The sequence below is a fragment of the Larus michahellis genome, chromosome 6 (assembly GCF_964199755.1).
Source record: "Larus michahellis chromosome 6, bLarMic1.1, whole genome shotgun sequence".
In the NCBI taxonomy this organism is placed as follows: domain Eukaryota; kingdom Metazoa; phylum Chordata; class Aves; order Charadriiformes; family Laridae; genus Larus; species Larus michahellis.
In genome coordinates this window covers 49898032-49920182 of record NC_133901.1, presented here as the reverse complement: position 1 = coordinate 49920182, position 22151 = coordinate 49898032, and the positions used below count along the sequence as shown (strand labels likewise).

The following is a 22151-nucleotide window of genomic DNA, read 5'->3' as shown; positions in this document are numbered from 1 at the left end:
TCAGGACGCCTGTCCCACGAGGAGCCACCACCAACCTGTGACTGCCTGTGAGCTGGGTGCTCAGCTCCCACCCCAGCTGTTTCTCTAATTACATTAAACACGCAGAATTCAGCTGCAGCTGCTCAGGCTGCTTCCAAAAGGACTCTTCTTTTAATTAAAAATTTGCTATTAAAAAGCATTAAATTCTGTAATGCAAATAATCCTCTAGAAATCATCTGTTCCAGCAGCTAATGACCAGCTTTGTTAGAGCAGTAACTAACCGCAGCAGGACAGTTAGCTAACAGGACACAGCATGCTGATGTTAACCAGTCCCTTAGGAACGTGGACTCTTTCCCTCCTCCTCCTTCCAAATTTGACACAGAGAGGTTACAGTATGCTGGATATATACCAGCTTGCTGTGAACTCCCCGAGTCCACAGCATTTCAGACCAATTGCAATTTTAAAGCTTTGGAAAATGGAAGAGAAGAAGGGCTCGTTAACACTCTGCTCCGGTTCAGGCAGAACCAAGTTGGTGCAGGCTCTGCAAAGACAGACAGGGAACAGTCCTAAGGGAGTATGAAAAGGCACACACAGAGGTGTTGGGTTTCTTTTCCCCTCACCATTGTTCTCACCATAACCTTTTTAACACTCTGGCCCTAAAAACTGAGGTTAAAGCAGTGCACTTTCTGCCATACATGGTGCCGAGTCAGGGGAAATTCCCTTATGCATGGAAATTCACAGTCTAGAAAGAAAGTGCAGGGAGAACAGTACCTTTCCTGTTAAGAAACTGGTCCTTCTGCAGAGGTAAAAAGCAAAAGTAAAAAAAGAACACACAAAGTATTTTTTTAAAAACATTTCGGTGCCAACTAAATGTTATTTTTCCTTTGATTTTGCAATGTCTGTATTGAAAGGCTGAAGTTCAGCACATGATACATAACATTTAGTATGCCCTACTTAAACATTACATGAGCCAAAAGAGTGCATTAGCAGGAATATTTCCCACTCTCCTGATAACAGTGCAATCACAACCATCCAGAATTGTTATTAATAATTTCTGATTATCCACATACCAGATAAGCAAAGTACTTCCGATAACCACTAGTATTATATGAGAGCTTTTTCTAAAAACCCCCAAAATAATAACAAGCCAACTTTATTGGCATCTGAAAGAAAATACAAAGAGAAAACACACTTTATGAGAATTAATAAAATAAAGATAGAGGCCGTGAAAAATTTTAGATGTCTCACACAGGCTTTGTAACTTCGCTACACACATTTCTGCCACCAGGGAGGAATCAGCCCTTGGTACTGCAAAGCAGGGCTCCTGCCCGTGCAGGCAGGTGTCCTGCCTGACATCCCCTCAACCTTGCCGTATTAATCTGATTGTCACAACTCCTTTCCAGCATTGCCCAGGACAGTCATGAAACCTTGCCACAGAGGCGAGCTCTGTTCAAATGGCAGGTTGTCGCTCGCACGGTTTCACCAGAGAGCAGCCGTCCCCCTGTTCTGCTCAGTGCTCAGGCAGGGGAACCCCAACGGAGGCGCCTTCCATTTCCTCAATGCTATTCTAACTGGAGAGGGAGCAAAAAAGAAAAAAGGTAGGGGAATCCTTCTCCTCTGACTTTTGCAGTACTTTTGAATGCACTGAGTCTGGCCACCATCCCACTATTTTACCTTTTTTTTTTTTTTTTTTAAGGGATTGCTTGCATACAGATAAATCTTGCAGCTAAACAGATGAATAATGTAATCCGAACACCTCTCTAGTACAGACCACAAAGACATACAGAATAAATATATCCCCCGGCTAGGAAGAAAATGCAATTGTTACTCCATTCCCAAATTGAGGGGGGGTCACAGAGAAACATTTTTCTTAAAACTACAGGAAAAGCTACAGGAAGAAGAAGCAGAAAAAGGAGAAAACAAGAAGTAAACTAACAATAGCTAGTGAAAGAAGTAACTGGGTGAATCAGAATAAGAAATAAAAAGCTGGACTGCCTGGGGTTTTGGGGAGCCTCCTCTCAGCAAGACATCCACAGGCACTCACCTAAATCCCTAACAGTGCAGGGACTGGGAATGATAAAGGGTAACTTGCAGCTCAAAGGCTCAAATCTTCCATCAAGAATGCGCTCTAGCTGATATTCTGTTTGGTGGGGTTTTTTCTTGTGTGGTTTTTTTCTTTTTCTTTTTTTTTTTTCCCCGGGAGGGATGACAGGGGAGGAGAACAGGTTAAAGGCATAAGGCCAAGAACATCATTGTTTGACATCTTAGGAAGCACAACAACTTGCTGTCCTCTCAGACAGCCCCATGACACTTCCAAGGAAAAGCTGCTCAGTAACTGAGAAAGCCGTCAAGAATAACTCTTGCTACAAGGTCTGTTCTCCCCCATCCCTCCCTCCCCACACCATCCCCTCTCTGCACCAGTTTCACCCGAGAAAAGGGGCAGCCCCCCAGCAATAGAAATCGCAGGGCAGCAGCTTTAAACAGCAGGTCAGGCACAGGAGCATCCCACTTGGAAACCGCGGAGTTTCCACAGGGCAGCAAGCGTGGCCAAACCACGGGAGAATCCCCAGCATGTTAACTATTCTTTGCACATAACATCCCTTTTGTCCCAATTGCAAAGGCAGCCTGGATGTCTGCAGCCAAATGAAAACAAGGAAATCTGCTGTTTACAGCAAAACACAGCCTACGTTTTTTTCTTGTTCACCAAGGAAGCAATTGGAATATCTTGTTAAGGAAAAGGTGATAAGAAAACATTCCAAGAGGCAGTGGTGTAGGGGGGGAAGCGAGGGCCTGCTTATCAAGAGCAGTATCTCAAAATGAGGAATGAGCGAACCTGAAGTTATGGCTCATACCTCTGAGACAACAAATCCAGGATTAGGTCTGCAGACATGATCAACGCATCCCATTTCCCACCCAGGGTAGTTATGAGTGTTGCGGGATTCTCCAGCTGGGCTGCACACAGAAGCACAGCATCCTTCTTGGTCCGTGCAGCAATTCACACCTTGATCGTAACCATCATTTAAGGGCACACAAACTAGAAGCCGCCTTTTATACACATCCATCAAAATCACTCCCATGAGACAGAGGTACTCTGAGGACAGACCACTTGTCAAAGGAAATAAAACCGAACTGGGTCAAAACAAATTCTTGTAATTCACAGGAGAATTCTATACCATTTTATTTCCATTTTAAATAAGGATGTGCCTAAAATTGTGGTTTATGCTCAGAGAAGCCAACAGATAGAAGTTAAAATAAAAATAAGTGCAAGTATATTTTGGAGAAAAAGTCAGAAGTAGGAAAAACCTGAAAATGCAATAATTCTGACAGATGCTGAGGACAGCATTTCACTACTGCTATAAATTGCCTCAAAGAAATTAACTCTGAAGCAGTTCAGCAAAGGATATAAAGGCAGAAATCAGAAACAGAATTTGGCTCTGGCTCTTGGGCTACTACCAGCCTCTCTTAAAATACGTACTTTTATTATTCTAGACCTAAGTGCATGCAGTTCTTCACAGCAAAGGCTGCCGTGAGCTGGGACACAACAACTGCTCAGTTTGAACTATGAACTAAAGATATTCAAGAACTGCTTTTTTACAGTTGGATTAAAAATATCTAAGAAAGAGATCACCTGGTGACAGATCCAAAGAGGAGGCACATATTTAGACTGGCAGAACAAAAAATTTAGAAGGAGAAGGGCAACACCTAACAACACAGTGGACAAAAATCCATGCACAGAGCAGACTTCATGGTGCACTGAACAAACCACAATCCTACTCTTGTAGGAAAACACAGGAATGCTAGAGAAGAGTTTTCAAAACCATGCATAAGAATTTTTATCAAATTTTGCATTGATATTGCTTTGGGAGTCCTAGGACAGGAAAGGTCATTGTTCAGCACTGCGCTGAACTCCACATCTGCACTGAACAAGCCCGCAGGAAGATACCAGGGTTCCCAACTATGCCACTGCTCTAATATTCGATGGGTAGCAGGAAGCATGGGAAAAACTGAATTCTCCACAAGAGAATCCCTATATAGTGAATGAATTCCAGGACTCAAAAATCAAATACACAGACTGACTGAAATTAAGTTTACAACTACGCAGAAGACCAAAAGAGCTGTTCCAGCAGGCAAAAATAGATATTCAGCATACTGTAAGTTTAGCCTCACAACAAACAGAAGGCAATGGTGAAGTCTACCTTATCCATTGCACAAGCTTCAGTAGCACAATCAGGCAAGTGTCTGCTTTGAAGGGTCAGGGCTACCAGCATGCTTACAGAAACAGGCTTCTTCCCTGCAAAGCAGGGACCAAGGGAGAATAGAGCCATATCATTCTCTTCTCCGTGTTCCCAAATACACCCATGTCAAATGCCCATAAGATTTATAGATACGTGAATCACTGGAACAGCAAGTTATTCAAGAAGTGGAATTCCCCACAGAGTTGTGACTCTTGCCAACTTCCACAGGCATTTTATCTGCTTAGACAGTGGGGTTTTAATGATGTTGCCTTCTGCCTCTCTTTAACACTCCCATATCCTCAGTAATGGGTGCATCTTTTTTGCCTTTAAAACAGGATGGAGTGAACAGATCGCTAACTGATATCTGTCCAATTCTGCTGTATTTGCTGAGCATGGCTGGCAAATGGTTTCTCTGGACCAGAATGCAAAATACTCTAGAAAGCTGTCAGGAGGAAAAAACAAAACAAAACAAAAAAACCCAAAAAAACCCAAGCTGAAGGTTAGGTAAAGAAGTCCTTCCTCTAGTGAACTAAAGTCTGAGGTGATCAGCTATAATGGCACATTCGAATGCAGGGTGTGCAATGAGAACACGTTACATACCACGAGTCAGAAATCAGAAAATTGCCTCAAGTCAACTTTCTTCCATCCAGACAAAAAACCTTACTGCAACACTAAGCTCTTAGAAGGTTTACTCCCTGTGATTACCTTGGCCATAATGTGCATATAACGACAAGACAAAACACCCAATTACAGAGTGATAGCCTATAATTAGGACTGAGATTTGATGAAAGCATGTTAGGGTAACTCAGAAAGCAGTCATTTCACAGACAGCAACAGCAAATCGAAATATCACCATTATTTTGTACCTAGAGCAACCTTTATGTTATCTGAGTAGCAGTGTTATGGTCAGTACATTGCAGTCCAGAATCTCCATAGCGGAATCATCTGTCTTGCAGCAAATGGATAAGAAGCACAAATTCAACAACATGTTTCCTTTATATCTTGCATACAGGCAGGAGAGAAAAGCAGCCCACCTCACAGACTCCTAACTTTCAATCCTCTGCCCCAAACTCACTGAAGGCTCACATCACTGCAGAAGAGCAGGACATGCAGCAACGCAGTTTGCAACAAAAACAGTAACAACAAAATGGGGAAATTAAAGGAAGTGCAAAATCTGCAGAATTCTTCAGGATCGGTGCAGTGTTACTAGCACAGCTCACACTGAGGTAACGCACCAAGTATTCAACCAGAAGAGTTTACAGCAGAGAATGGCAGTAATGAGGTGATTACTAATTGCTAATACACGTTTCACGGGAAAAACCTGCTGCTGTGTCAGAACAACATGTTTCCCTTCTATGACAACCTAAGAAGTCCAAGGAATACGGACGCAGCAATGCGTGTAGCATCTGGACTTCAGCAAGCCTTCTGACAGCATCTTGCGTGCTATTTCCATATGCAATTTTAAAAAAAAGTGTATTCAGAACTAGCTTCCAATGGTGTATACAATTCATTGAAAAAACATACTCAAAATTGATCACTGTCAAACTGGAACAACGTATCAAGTATTCAAGAGTTTGTCCAGAGTCCAGCAGCATTCAACAGTGTTACCAATTATCTACATGATGCAATATATGGCATTGTTATTAAAGATCATGTTACTGCGGGGGGAGCTGCAACCCTATCACACTATCAGAAGATAAATGAAAATGGTCTTGACAAATCGGGGCGGGGGGGAACCCACAGAGTGAATTTCTTCCTATTTGTTTTAATAAAGTCAAATGTAATGCACGCTTTGATAGGAATCCTCATCTATACACGATGGAAAAATTATTTCCTTGCCAGAAGTTCTGCAGAAAGTAGTCTGGAGCAATAATGCGTCAGAAAACAAATGTGCATCATCAAGATATTTAAGTGACAAGTTTCAGAGGCTGACGTACAAAACAAGAGCACCTTTGGTAGGACAGGTGAAGCAATTCTTCCCCCTTCAGTCAAAACTGATGTGGCCTTGGAATCTTATGTACGGTTTTGGGCATCACGTTTCTAGAAAGATGTGAAGTAACTGGAGAGAGTCCAGAGAAGGAAAAGGCGGGAGGGGCAGAGGGAAAGGCTGGAGGTCTAGAAACCATGACGTAATGAAGTGTGAGAAAAGATTGAAAGAACTGGGTTTGTTTAGTCTGAAGAAAAAGAAGACTAAAAAAGAGACATGATAACAGTCTTCAAATATGTAAAAGACTGTTACAAGAAAGAAAAACTACTTTCCACATACACTACAGATAGAATTAGAAACAACAAGCTAAGATAGCAGCAAAATATGTTTTTTTCTGATGTCTAACTGACAGAAAAATTAAACTTTTGAAAGAACGCTTTAATGGAAGCATTAAATGTTTTTAAGAACAAACGTGCCTGGAACCAGCCAGGTATAAGAGGTTTTCAGAGGACTGCTGAATGGACCATATGACTTCCCGAGGTTTATTCAACACACTTTGATGCTCTGTTGTAGGCACAAAACTTAATTCCTTTATTGCTATTTGTGAGCGCCCGTTGAGTTTAAAATGACTAGTCTCTTTATCTTAGCAGGAAAACTGTTTTTTTTCTAGGAAGACAGAAATGCTCTGTAGAAAATGCAAGAACCACTGACATTCCCCCAAACTGTCTTTTCCAAACCGCAATACAACAGGAGACAAGCATTGCCACTCATTACAGATGAGTAAAAAGCTGTAGAACTGAACCAGGAATGTGATACGTTTCTGTTTTCTGTGTGGTTTACTTATAAAAGTGGTTTTCCTCTTGTGTGTAAGATTTACTCTGTGAGAGACCTGGTAAGAAAAGATGTAAGAAATTATAAAAAGGAGAAATGATGAAAGTGAAGTTAAGGCCAAAATAAAAAGTGGCATCACCTACTAAACTAAGTGCAACAGGTCTTATGGGGCAAGTGAAACTCGATAACTAGCCAATATGAGTTCTAGTCATTCTGAATATTGCCAAGCAATAAATTTACCAGCCAATATATTCATCAGTGCAAATTACTGTAGAAGGTGGCCACTGCTACTCTCCTCATGCCATACCTCCACAACTACACTCAGATGCAATAAAGCTCTTTCTTGCTGAAAAGCTACTACTAAGGTGCTTTGCATTTTGTGAGGTCCCGAGCTTGTGGTAATTGCTTCTTCATCACATACAGAATAGGCTACAGATGTTAGTCCACAGGCTATGCTGTAAGGCACCTTTCCTCTCCCAGGTCGGTCTTCAGACAATAGGAGCAAATGGTTATGAAGCTGAAAGTCAGGAGACCAGACAGATGCTCTTAAAATGTTATCTATACTGACAGATAGAGTTATGCAAAAGAAAGACAATGTAATGCACCACAGGTCTCCCAGACAGGGATATTTAAGAGTGGTTTGGTTGAAGGTGGCAGTTTGGTATTTCTTAATGTTTTCTCTAAATAAATTAACTTGAATTAGACCTTATCTAGGATCCTAGAGGCTTTATTTATTTAGAGATCCTGAAATGGGGATTATTAATGGTCCAAATCTTTTGCTCAAAGCAACTTTCAGCAATGTGAAATTTCTGTAAAAGAAAACTTAGGACAAACTTCCACAGTGCTTTGGAACTAGACGAAAATCCATGCCCCCTCTCTACAGTTCAGTAAATAATGTAGTTTTGGTTTGAAGTTGTGCCTTATTTTGCCTCTTCCTGTAATTCTAGACAAAATGATTCCCTTTACTCCATTTCTCTTTTTTTTTTTTTTTGACCACTGCCAAAATGAGCAATTTGGTTTTGGTCTCTTGTTTTTAGAATAAGCGGCCACTGTAATGAGAAGCGCTGACATATTAGCCCACCCTCCATTAACTTTGGGCATGTCACTGAATACAGCATTTAAACAGATAGGTCAAAAAGTGACAAGAAGAGGAAACAGAAAACAAGTGTGAAGAAAACAAACCCAATAGCTTACTCCCACTGCAGAATGTCAGATGAGCAGACAAGAGTCGTGCATCATGCAAGGAGCAGGGACACCTCTGCATGCTGTCACAGCACACTTTGGTGAACATCTGGGCAAGGATGCTAAGGAATGGGACAGGGTCACGTGCAGAATTTGTCAAAGAGAGAAACTAAGGTGATTTCAACAGGGAAGTTTGACAAGTTGTTGTGAACATTCAGAATACACTTGGCTCTCATACAGGACGCCAGATGAGACATATTACTCCTCTCTCACCCCCATCCCTCTGAGACCAAGGAGATTTACCAATATTTGGATGCTTTAGAAGTCGGCAGATTCGAGCTTCACGTTCCAGTTTCTGGTGATCTGAAAGAAAATAAGAAACAAGGCATTAAGCAACTAAGCTCTTGTTCATATTCAATGGAGAAAGGAACACAGTGACCCAGCAGACATCCAGAGAGCTGGGAATTTCTGCAACACGACTGTTTCCCAAAACCTCACAGACATTTCAGGCGAGCACTCTGCAGCTGAGACTGCAGGTGAACCTCCGCTCCTTCTACAGAGCTAGCACTAAACTGATATTCCCTCCTTGGATTCAGTGAGTAGTAGCACAGGCAAAGACACCACTCTTCCATCAGCCTCACAAATACGCAAAGCCACTTCCAGTGACACCCCTTCCAAGACTTACCCCCTTCTCCAAGGCTGGAGAGGAAGAGGAAAAGTCTCTGAAGAAATGGCCCACAAGAAATGGAAACAGGACCTGCTTCCACTCCAGAGAAAGACTGGGGAAGAAGGTCAAAGTAGGGGAGAAATACACAGCTCCTGCTAGTGTACAGTCGCCACATGAAGTAGGGAACTCTGCCAGCTCCAGTGAACCGTAAAGGTAACCATACTTCAGTTACCCATGGATGGGCTCGCTGGTGAAATGCTGATCAAGCACTTTGAGATCTCCAGGCAAGAAGTTCTGCCCAAATGCTAAGTATGCTTATTTCAGCCCAAAGGCAACATCAGTTCGAGCACAACTGTCATCTGGATTAAAGAAAAAAATATCAAGGAGAGTAAAAAATGGTTTCTCCTCCCTAGAAATGTAACAAGCATGAGTGCAAGGAAAGGAGAGGGAGCTAGAGCAACTCTGCCCATCGCAGCCAAGACGCAGGGGGCATTTTAGCTACTGAGGCTCAGACAGGAGATTTTTCACTACAGCAGTGATTGAGTCCCGAACTTTCACTACAAAGCCCCCACCCTCTCAAGTGAAACGCTCACATTGGACAAGCAGAGATTCACTGAAAGGATCTGTGGGAGGCAAATCTTTTAGGCAGCCCTGGGAGCTGCTAAACTCTAGACTTTTGGGGATACAGATGCCTAGAAAAAGGCAAGAAGCAAGGACTGCCCTTCCTCCCCAGTCCAGCCACCAAAAGAACACGAGGCAAGCAAGCAGCACTCTCTGCCTGCTCCTGACATTTCTTCTGGAGCAGATCTTCAGCACACAGGCTTGAAACCATACCTTCTCTGCATCCCCCGTGACACACGTCTTCTCCACCGGAGTAAGCAGTACCCTTGGCTGGTTGGGCTACTCAGCAGATCACTGGTAGGAATGCAGGATCCTCCAATTTATAGGAACCCCACTACAGAATCACTTAAAGTGACACTGCATTGCTCTGCCTGAGAACAGTCCATGGTCTCTGCATGGTCTTCCCTTCCCTTTGTAAAGGAAGGCTTTGGGAAACTGTTCTCTTCCCCATGAGCAGAAGACAGAGACTGAGCCAGATCTCAGCTCAGAACACTTTTCTCTCCCAGGCTGGGAATAGCAGCTCAGGGCACTGCAGGATTTCTGTCTTCTTTCCCACTGCTGAACTGTAGAAAATGTCCCAATTAATATTTTATAGGTCTGAGATGTGCTTACATCCTCATCTGCTCCTGTTCAGGGGTGGGGGAAGCTAAATTACTCCTTTCATCTCTCCTTCCTTCTCAATCCTGGAAATTATTGTTGTTGTTGCATATATTTTACAGTTCTATGCCAGAATGGCTCTCCAATAAAGTAGCAGGCAGCAGGAGAGCCTGGAGAGCTTCCACACTCCTGGGGCCTTGGTGCAGTGCAAGCGCTTTCTCACCTGCATTGCTGGGAAGGGGTGGGGGTGCCTTGCCTTCCCTTTTAGCAGCATCTCTCACAAATGAAGTTTTGCAAAACACAGTTGCAAGGTAACAGACTGCGCTGCATACTCTGCACTCGGGCCAGATTTCTCACAGCAGGACAACAGTTCAAGATAAACTATCCATAGCCAGCTCGCACGCCTGGGTCTTGCAAATTCCCCACCTACCCTCCCAGCTCTACTTGGAACTCCTACAGAAGGGGATCCTTCACCCACCCGGATCACGTTGCCCTCGTGCACAGTTACACTTGCTGAGAATCTGTTCCCAAGTACAAGGACACAGGGAAGCAGACAGCAAAAACAGCTGAGCAAAGGGGGAAGGAGAGGTAAGAGCTCACCACGTGCTACTCAGCCACCGAGTCCTGACAGCCAGGACAGACAGCTGACAGGAGCAAGGCTCAAACAAAATGACATAACCATCAAAATGCCATGGGAGATGTAAATCAAGAGCAATTGCTCCCCTGAAACCCTACACCATCGTGCAGAGGGAGGGGAGCAGGCAGGGCAGCTAGTGATCATGGGTAGCAGCCACACCAGAACTTGTGACAAGAGGTCATCACCCCACACCCCATCCCTCCAGCACCACACAGCCTGGCCGGAGACCAGAGGAGGAGTACAGCACTCCGGTCACAAGGTACAGGAAACTATTTCTGGTCAGGGGGAAAGCATACCACACTCTTCTGTCTCCAGGGCAACAAAACAGGCAAACTCAAGCACAACTCCCAGGGAGAAAGCACACTCCAGCCCCGGGAGCAGCCAGCCGCCACAACCGCGAGCAGAGAAAGGTCAGGCTGAGCGGGTTTCCTGCTGCAGGTCCTGAAGGATCACGGGTCCCGTTGCTGTGGGATCACCCATCCCCATGCAGGGGGCACCAGAACACAGCCCTACCTGTGACTTCAAAAGGGCCCCCCTACTCCATCCCCAAAGAGAGCCCCTTTTTAAAATCTTTCTTCATCGTCCAGCGGCCTTTGGCACAGTGCAGGCATTTGACTCTCATTCCAGGGATCAGTGGTAGAGTCGATTTGGTACTTGTTGGGAACAACCCAGTACCTAAATGCATAAGGAATAAACACAGACTGCAAATTTTCCCTGGTCTAACAATGGTTATTGCCAGAAGGAGAGCGAAAAAACAAAATTCCATCGGTCCAGCAGAGCAGTCAAAGGCTAGCCTTTAGCACGTCTCTTATAGGGGGTCTCACCAAACCTTAAAAATGCAAAGTATTCCTAACTGTATTAGAATAATGATGAAAAGACTGTATGGGTTCAGATCCCTGCCTTACCAAGAGCTTGCAAAGCAAACCATTTCTCCCCTCTCTGCCCAAATGATCAAACTTATTTCTGCAAGCCATTTGTGGCGTGAAGGTGTTTATTCTTAATGCACAGTGGAAGTACACCTCATAGCTAATAGAAACATGGCAACACATCTGACCTACCTTACAGGACCCCCGCCTTTCACACACTATGAAATTCAACCAGCAATTTCCATAACTTGCTTAAAACACAGTATATCCTCTAGAAAACATAAGGGTTCGCATTCAAGACTTGAAGTGATAAACAAACCCACAGAAGTCCCTCCAAATGTTAGTTATCCTTCCTGTTAAAATTTAGCACTGCTGTTCCAAGTCTGAATTCATCTACCTCCTGCTTCCAAATATTGGATTTCATTAAGCTCTTTTCCTGCTACGTTACAGAGCTGTCTAGCCCTGAACAATAGCTGATGCTCAAAACTTAAGTACAGGATATTACAAACACTCATCTAATATTCATTTACTGTTTTCCAGCCAAAAAAAAAAAAAAAAAAAAGAAAAGAGAAACTTGCTATTTGGACAATTCTTCTATATACACTGTGAAGCAATGAGTACCTACGCAGACAGAAATGTGTAGTCTACACAGCTCTTTTGTAGCAAAATTTAAAATCTAACTGCTTAAGGAGATGGTGCTTAAAAACAGCAGGAGAAAACTTTCCCGTGTTTGATACACAAACTAAGGTGTGAAGATCTATTTCTCTTTATTAGTCCTTTACATGCAATGACTTCTGCATCTTGGTTCAGCATGTGAGACTACATTTAACCCAAGTACCTTTAAAATTATTGTTCTGCAAATACTGTGCTAAGTGTCATTCTAGTAACATTAATACCAGGTTTCTTCGGAAGATACTTGATAAGAAACTGACTGTTCAGAGAACTGGGATTTCTTTGGGTTGGATTTGATTTGTCTAGGGGTTTACTTTAATTGAAAACAAGAATGACCGTGTTAGCATCATTAGTGAGAGTTAAGGACCTACAAAAATTAAACTGCTTCATTTTTGAATGCACAAACGTGCAGCCCATTCACTGGGACAGAACTGCTCGTGCACAGTGGATGGACAGAAGTGGCCATGCACCATAAATAAGAGCTGTAAGGATCTCTAACTGAGCAGATTAAAACAAAAACGACCCTGCCTGAACACAGAAGACAGCAGATCGAAACCATGATAGTTCGGCCTGCATGTCCTAAACACATCAAACTTCAGCAGATAAAGAGGATAACATGATGCAAAAGAAAGGTGGACCCAAAAGAAATAAAAAACAAAATCCACACAGCTTTGCTTCATGAAAACCTGGCAATCTCCAGCAGGGTGGGGAATATGACTAGTTTTATACTGATGCACATTTCTTTCTCTTTTGTAAGAAAATCCTTTCATTGTCTGACAACTTCAGTCTGGTAGCCCAAAGATGCAGCGTCAGAGGTGGATGAATAACGCAACTTCTGGGCTCCACTCTTCTCCAGGGAATCAGTGCTTGGTTTGCTAATCTAGCCACTACACGCACGGCTGCTTTGCAGGAGGTTTTTCCTCACCAGGTCTTACTCCAAGGGTACCTGAGGCCTGGAGGAGAACATTTTCAGACACACAGACAGGGCGCAAGACATCTACAAATCCCAGTAGTCTAGAGCTGTCAAGTGAGAACATTTACATAACAACAACAAAGGTCGGTCACTGTGCCTAATCAGCTTGTTTGGATGCTGTGCTGAGCAGAAGGGGATGCCAGGGAAGCACAGGGAGACCTGTCTGCGTGGTACGCTTGCAAAAGGCAGAGTCTGGAAAAAGACACCGGCAACAAACCCGAAAAGGAGATGAGTCCGAAACAAGCCGGGTGAGGGCTGAACTTGAGCCGGGGAGCAGGGGAAGATGGTTAGGTGTCAGGTGCCGACGCTGCCACCCTGCACAGGCAGCACAGCACGAAACCCTCCTGGCTTCGGACATAGCTATGATGCCCTGACTGACTCCCGCTCCCGAGAGATGTGGAGAGGGGTTTTGTTTCAGCTGCAGGCAGCTGCCATGCAAACACGTTTTCCAGCCAGAGTCTTGCCACAGGCTCCTCAAAGGACCAGCGACCGGGGAGGCTGACAGAGATGTGCCCTTTGCGCCCCATCCCCTCCGCCTGCCCGAGGAGCACTGACATTTATTTATTGCTCTAGGAACAACGTCAGCAAAACCACACCTATTCCAGATAGTTCCTTCTCCTGGCAAGCAGGTATAGAAGACAGCATTAAAAACTAACTGAAAGAGTGGACAAACAGTTATTGAAATAAATCAAACCAAGATTTATCAAAGTGATTAATTTCACACCTACCAGAAAACAAGGCGGAAAAAGTTAATTCTACCATACTTTCTTCAACAAGCATTAGAAACACAGCACTGTTTCGAAACCATTCCACATGCAAGAGAGCACACCCACCGCAGCATTTACTGGCTAAACTTTACCAAACTGCAGCTATACTGAGGTCCTGTGGCTAAAGCTCACTCTTTATTTAGTACACCTGCCTTAAGAAGAAAAAAAAAAGGGGGGGGGGGAGAAGGGGATGACCATGGGAAAGTACAACTTTTAGCAGCCTGAAAGTTTAGCCACTCCAATGGAAAGGCAGATTTTCTCCTACACCAGCAAACAGAAGCAGCAACAAAACTAACACTTCATTGTGAATCATCTCTGTTTGATGAGAAACTGTGTCATGAAGAAAAAAAAGCTTGCTCCTCCCTTTACCAATACATAATCTTCCTGCCCTCAACTGGAATATACAATCCGGCTGCTCAATACTACAGTCCACCTGCCTTCATCCTGCACTAGGACCACGCTCTGTCGTTACTGTTAAAGGAAGCTTGAAGCTATCATTCCTGTGGGAACACATTCTAGATTACATTTCTGAGAATGGGAAGAGTCCGGAAGAGGAATCAAACCCAAAGCAATAAATTCAGTTTGATTGCTGTCATCATGCCAATTCCGGGAGATAGTCAATTGGTGCCAGCTGCTAAGATACCATTTCAGTTGCTTCAAGACAGAAATCGAATTTGCATCAAATACATTTTGTAGTGTGAGACAAGTCTGAGCTTTCAGGTTCCTTCATACTTTTCTTTGCTTGTTTAAATTTAAACTTCTTCTCTGAGACATTCCCAGTAGAAGAGAGCTAGCAGCTCCATCATCCCGCACTTCAAGCCACCCACCTTCCCCCATATTCTCTTATTTTTCCAACAAGGCTGTGCTACAGAACAGCTGAGATATCTCAACATTTGCAATAGGGTGGCGCAGGACAGTATGCTATGCCACACCACCACTTTAAACATGAATACCAGCAAGTCTCAGATCACCACCATCTCCCCTTCTGCAGAAGTCCGTAGGAAAACAAAAAATCATCCTAGGCCTTAAGAATTACCAGAGGCCCCCACAGATTCAGTATATCCTTTCTGACAAGAGATAAGAGCAGATGCCTACAGAAAAAAATAAGAAAATAAGCATATAATGACACTTCCCAAACACTCTCCCTCCCTCTAGCTATTTGCAGCTCAGACTTTGATGTTTCCACTTCAGCATTCGTACATTGCCATTTCAAAGACCAGCCAAAATTAATAAAACTGTAACAGCATACTACCCCCATCGCAGGTGACATTTCTGAAAGCCAAAGCCTGCTTTCCAGCCTCCCAGTGCAGAACAACCCCAGCAGCCCAATGTCCCAAGCACCCTACCACCAGCAGCTCTGCTGCAGCAACTGCACGAGAGTCACAAAGTCACCAGGGGGAAGACGCAGCTGGAGCGAGCAAGTGAGGATGAAACAGTAAGCCTCCATTTTTCTCACCCAGTAAAAGCTTCAGAAACAAGACAGCGGTGAAATCCTCATCGCTTGCCTTCAGCTACTAACAGAGGAGGTTCAAGTGCCAATAGGACACAATAAACAAATACAAGACTTCTTTCAAGAAATGCCGGCAGACCTACTTTCTGACAAAGCCTTTCCTCTAGCAAAACCACTAATATTATTACCTCGTAACAGCCTTTTCCCACGCTTTCCCTACCTCCCAGAAACAAACAACTCCACATGTAAAAGTGTAATCCTACCCCTAAAAGTACATACACACATGGATCTTAAAGACAGCCAGAAAACTCACACAGTTGGTAACAAGCTGTGTTTCCACACAATAGTATCTGTGAACCTCTTGGTATTACTGGACTGGAAAAACAAAACAAACGAAATAAAAGGAACAAACTGCACAAACGTCGAACGGAGTTTCTTCTTTTTAGTTCAAGTAATGCAGAAATTAGATTATCAACACCACAGAGTAGAAGTCAAGATGGTTTATGTGACTGTCTCTCTGACGAGCACCCTGAAGAGTGGCCCAGGGCAATTTATTCTCTTTTCCGGTATTTCATTACCTCATACTTACTTTGCAAAGATAATCTAACTGAAGGCAGATAAGAATATGCGTACAACAGTGGCAAAAGGAAAGAAGGTATTAAAAATACCTAAAAGGGATCTTTTAAAAGAAGTAACAGTGTGCACCTTTGACATTGCAGTTTCTATACTCAGTGCCATTCAAAGCTGCCTTTTCTTTTCAGATGCATATTTTTCAGTTTATCAGCAAACACCTTGTCCAATATTTTTCTTTGGGATTTCCAGCAGGTGGACCTGGTAAGGGAAGGAGAATTCCTGTCCTCTTGCTTTCAGCAGCAATGCATACCCTGAGTATTACCTATGCTACACATTATAAAGCAAAAGAAAAGCAACCTGATGCGCCCATTAAGAGGAAGCCGGGAGCTTGGGCTCTCAGACACCAGCAACTTTCCAGGAACTTCAAGAGCCAAAGGAGGTCAAATTACTGAACCAGTGCAGGCTCACAGCTATAGGTGAGAGGGATCTCCACCACAGTCACAATTAACTATGTGAACACATGGGGGTTGAGTGTGCTCAAGCCTGACATGCCTTTCCTTGCCTACAACGGCACAGATAAAGCCAGATTGGGTGTTGTCTCTCTTTCGGAGAGAACTCTCACCATTCAGCTTAGGTTCTTGCCTACAGCAGATCCCATGGTTTGACCCAAGCCAGCACTGCAAAGCAACGTGAAATCTGAATGCATGTGCATGCACCAGTACATAGGAGGAAGGAGCAAGCACCCCAGCCATCCACTGTAGGTATAGTCCTTGGCTTCACACTTGAGATCAACTCAGAATCTGGGCAAGCATCTCCATCTGAGCTTGCTACAGCACTCAGAGCAGGCCTTATAAACGCCATGATTAGACAGACATCCCTCCAACAGCATCCACTGCCACCTCCCCACTGGACCCATCCTTCCCCGCAAGCCACAGGCCCCCAGAGCCTCTTCAGGCTGTTTCAAAAGCCGTTCCCAGTCTTATTTGGCCAAAAGCAATGGGCCAAGTAGAGCCCAGTGGATTCAGGCTGAAGCCTCAGTGTCAGTGCAGCCACTGAAAAACAAGCCAGCACCATGACTGCATAAGGAGGGTGGAGGATATCTGCCTGCAGAACAACTAACACAGGCCAAAACACCATTCAGGCCCCAGTCAAAGTCTTCAATAAGCTCTGACACAACACAAATGCCACCCCTTACGTACAAGCCCTGCCTCTGGTCCAAATCGCCTCTCAGGGTACACCAGTTCCTCTTGGTGGCAGGATAAACATCTCTGCATCTGCCCTGGTCATCCTTCCCATGTTGCCAGTGGCATATACAAGGCCTGTGCCAAATCTGCTTTACTCTGTGTTTGCTTTTCCCATCAACTAGTTACTTCAGTTACTAAAAATCAATGAAGAATTTCCCATTTCATTCCCCCTCTTTTTTCCTGCTAGCCATCAGCTTATTTTGTGCCACCGTGATGGAAGCAACTCATAGAAGGAACATCCCTTCCAGGTTTGGTGGTGAACAGGTGGGAACAAAATGTTTTACCACTGAGGTTCCCTTCCAAGCTGTGTGCCAAGTTAACACCTACAGCCACAGAAATCAACACCTACAGCCTGCTGCAATAATTAAGAATTCTACTAACTGACCATTAAAACTGCCCACCAATTTATCAACTCCATCTGCTCCATTAGCTACTTCAAAAAGAGTGCCATTTCTTGCTTCTATAAGACTTCTTCCCTGCTCGGGGTGCGATGAAACACAAGGAAAGCCGGCGCTGCAGTGGGAGGTACTGGGAACCATTCCTGCAGCAGCGCATTGTAGCTCCCCTCCAAAGCAATGCATCCTCCAGTTGACAACAACAAAAACACAGCCACCTTCCTCCTGACCTGAAGCAATGGAGATCACCAACTACAAACACTGACAGGCAGATATAAGCACAGCAAAGGGCAGGAATTCTTTTATCTTGTTTTGTCTGCTGTGGCCAGGAGGCGTTAACTGCACCCACCACACTCCTGACACAGGAAGAAATGTGGTGTAATTGTACTCCCCAAAAGAATGGTGCAACTGCCACACTGTCCAGCCTGGCGGGGCATTTGCTTGAAGGCCCCCACCAGGTTTGTGACGAGTGTAATGCCATATTTTAGCTCTCCTTGGGCATATTGGGTCAGTGTCCTTTCAAATGCTTAAGAGAGCCTACATCCCAGAGAAAGGAAGAACCGCAGGATACAAACACAACTAGCAAAAGGAATGAAGTTTTCAAACCAGAAGATGCTGAACTCCACAGCTTTAAATGGTCAAACAACTTCCCCTTTCTTGCACCAAAGCAGATCAAAAATTAATACAATGCTCTGTCACGGTCACTTCAGACCTCATATCCTATTAAGAAGGCCTTCAGTTCAGAGTACTTGTCTAGCGTAACCCTAAAAACACAGCCCCCCATCCCACCTGCAGCCCACCCTTGCACCAGAGCCCTCCCCTTCCTTCCCCCTGCCCCACATGCAGCACCCCCCACCTTCTTCCCCCGGCAGGGCTGCGGTTCAGCACGTTCCCCTCCATTTTGCCTCCCGCAGCTCGCACTTTCCTCTGCAGCCCCACATCCTGCAGCACACGTTCCCACAAGCCCGTGTCCCCCAGCGCTACGTCCCCCCAGCTTCCTGCAACGCAGCAGGGAAACGTGCCCCTTCCCTTCCCCGGCTGCACACAGGGCAACCCCAGTCCAGCCCTCCCATCCCTGGTTTCCCATCTGCAATGGCACCATTTTTTTTTTTAAGCTGCATTTTACAAGTAAATCACGTGCTCAGCTGCTACTTTGGGTGCAGAGCCAAGAAACACTCCAGTGCATGGGGGCAGGGAGCTGATGTATTTTTTGTTTCATGTGACCAGCTTACCAGCAACTTCACTGAGACCATAAGCAGAATCTCCCCCCACCCCCCTCCTTCACCACCAACCCCTTCTCCCAGCCGCTCTCACAGCAGAGACGCGGAGCAAATGCACGACAGTAGAGTCTGGCATCTCGTGTGACTGCAGACAACCTTCAAGTCAGAGAAGATGTGAGACACCAGCCTTGCATTCCAGATAATTGTCTGAAGGCTTGTGTGCAAGGAGCTGATCTTTCCTATAAAACAGTGATGGTTGTGGAAAACTGGTGGCTGGAAAAATTAAAAAATACAGTATTAAAGGTAGGGTAGAGGGGAGGAGGATGCTCTGCTGCTCCACAGGTGTTGGGGTGATTCCTCCTACCCTGCTGGAAGCATGAGAGCCCCAAGAAATGCTGCAGCACAAACAACAACTGACGTCCTGACACGGCAACTCTGGAGTCCATCTGCATCTCTGAGCACGAGGTGTGGGGCAGCGTAACAGACCGCATGCTACGGCCTCCCACACAGAGAAAGGCAGAAGTTGTGGGCTGGGGATTAAGAGGCAGGAGGCTGCAGTTACAATGCTAACTTCCACAGACATGAAACTATATTTTTTTGGTTACAAAATTAGAGGGGGGAGTGTTTCAGATCTAAGAGGCTGGCTGTAGAAGGTGTGTTTAAATAAACAGCATTCCAACATGCTTTTACAGAGATTAAGAAGGGGCAAGTGATTTTTGAAATAAACTTACAGTCTAAAATTTAGAAGGGTTCCACGCGCTTTCTGCAATGAGATGGGCAGGACAACACGCACAGTGGTGTCTCTTAGCTCCCACAGAGATGAGCAGTAATGCTTTTCTTAGTTGCCCTTTGCAGAGCAATTTTAATTGTCCCTAGACCTGCAGATCACAAGCAGAGATTTTGGGAAAACAGAAATTCTGGCAAATTTCTAGAAGACAGATACTTGAATGGGAGGAAAAAAATTTTTGAAAACAAACAAAAAATCGCCATAGAAGAACAACTAGTTCCACAGCATCTTTTGTCAGAGGACCTTTAGGTGTGTAACAAACATTTACTATGCAGCCTGCAAACCCCTGAAATGCAGGGTTTTTTTCCCTATCCTTAAAGAGATGGAGGAGGAAAGCAGAGGTACTGAAATCAAAGACCATGTCAGTGACAAACCTGTGCACGAACTCAGATTTTTGGAATTTGAGCCTCTCACTACCGTGTTTTTCATCCTACTGCAGAGAGAGAGATGAAGATAGAAACAATGCAGGTCAAATCTAATGGATTTTGAGTAGTCTCTCAAAGCAAAAACTGATAGGGATAACATTATCACTGCTGCAATACCTCATTGTAACTCATTCTGGGAAGCATGAAGTTCTACCTCAATCCCACACTAAGTCTTAATGGGTTCTTACTATAAGGTCCAGCGTTCAGAAGTGAAAAAAAAATAAATTAAAGAACATATTTAGCCTGCTTGGGTGGAACTGCTACCTGATGAAGCCTGCATTGCTCTTCGCAAAAGCACGGCCTGAAAACAGCTTCCTTCACGTGGAAGCTCCAGATCTGGCCTGTCTGTGAGCACAACAGCTTGAAAGTAGTCACCGTGCCCCATCACCATGTCTGCTTTCAGATTTCCAGGAACGAGGCACTTGACTTGCATCTTTTCCAAAGAAGCAGCTGTTATGATTTTGATTTTTTTGTTTTGATTTATTGTCTGACTAAGTTTATTTCTTGTTTTGATGAATGTTTAATGCTCCTGGCTAGATCTGTTTAGATCTTGTTTGCCTGGGGGCATTTAATACTGCTCCATTACCATAACACTAATTTTAAGGCCACCTACAGCTCTTTTCCCCCACCACAAGCCTTTTGCTATTGTTTGGATCTAAATTACGTGGTGCATTTTTGGCATTGAATTCCACAGCACCACACCAAGACAACAGACACTTAGCGAATCTCAAGAGATGGCCAGATTCACTGATTAACAGACAACATACCCAGAACAGCAATCCTCACTGATTAAATTCACCCCATATACCGATTGACAAAGATCGAGGATGAGAGGTTGAAACTGTACCTCTCATGTTATCTCAAAGCATACAGATCTGTAAATTGCTGCCTAACCCAAGCAAAAAATGAGAGGGGAAAGGGAGGTGTATCAGAAGGAGAAAGAAAATGCAGTGAAACAATTATTAAAGTACTAACACTGATTATCTACAAAGCAACTTTCTCTGTTGAGAGCAGGTTTTAATGGGGTGGCAGTTAAGTAGTTGAGCCAACATGCCTAAAGAATAAACCCTGCTTTTTCTACAGAACACACAAATGAGGAATAGTGGCAGACAAAGCTTCTCCCACGCTACCCACCAGACAGCCTCAGCTCTGACCTAAAAGGAGCACTTCCGCCCTACAAACATTACTTTGACCCACACAAGTTGAATTTCTAACTAAAAAAAGACAGCGGAGCATGGCCAGTGCCTGAGAAGCCTCCACAGTCCTATATGAGCTCTGTGGAGCATAAAGGTGGGATCCAGACTGCAGTACCCCCTGTTAAAAGAGGCTCCCCCACAGCCATTATTCCCAGCAAACAGCATGGAAAAAAAAAAAAAAAGAAAAAAAAGAAAGGTCTCCTTATACTTCCTTTTTTGCCTTCTCTACCTAGACAGCTGGTCCAGCCAGATGAGACTTGGGACTCCGTTCATCCTGTCACCAAAACTGCTATCTCTGTTTCAAGGTGAATGCTAGCAAGCGATCCCTGCCCCTTCCTCAGCCTCTCTCCTCTTCTTCAGTTCTGTCAGGCCGCATATCCAACTACTGCAGTCCTTCAGCACGGCAGGCAGAGGACAACTACAGATGTCTGAATACATTGGGAAGATATTGCTGCAGACCCAGCACAGAAATACACAGCTCACACAGCTCACCGGAAAGCTGAGGAACTTGGGTAAAGAGAAGTACAGCCCTTTGCCTAATAAATAAATAACTATTCATCTGTGCTGGAGGACTGGTCTCTGCAGCAAAAAGAGGTTCCCAGGTGCCGTGACCCAGCAGGGGAGGGGGGCAGTGGCAGGGCAGGCAGCACTGTCCAGGGCTTAGGGACAGCAAGTCTCCCAAGCTGCTTATATCCAATACAGCCAGGATCGGAAGCGACAGCAGCCAGTGGGCAGGAAGGCCTAGAAAGCCTGTCCTGCAGGCCCTAGTAAATGCAAGCATAAAATGTGCTTCTAAAAGAAAAACATTAACAGCACTTGTAGCCAGGAACTCAGAGAGGAGACAAAGATGACTAAAGAAGTGTCCAGAGGGAAGCCAAAGCTGCAAGAAAATGCACGGGAAAGACAG

At 44.5% G+C, this 22151-nt stretch overlaps 1 protein-coding gene across 24 annotated transcripts in view; it reads right to left on the bottom strand.

Moving 5' to 3' along the window:
- The window catches only part of CAMK2G (calcium/calmodulin dependent protein kinase II gamma), a 254088-nt gene that overhangs the window by 57790 nt on the left and 174147 nt on the right, over positions 1–22151 (bottom strand). For all 24 annotated transcript variants that reach the window (XM_074591309.1, XM_074591307.1, XM_074591308.1 and 21 more), the window contains one exon: positions 8458–8517. Coding sequence is in view for 16 of the 24 variants with exons in the window: in XM_074591293.1 (XP_074447394.1) it covers positions 8458–8517 (60 nt within the window). In the remaining 8 variants the exon portion in view is untranslated. The remainder of the gene's footprint in view (positions 1–8457; positions 8518–22151) is intronic.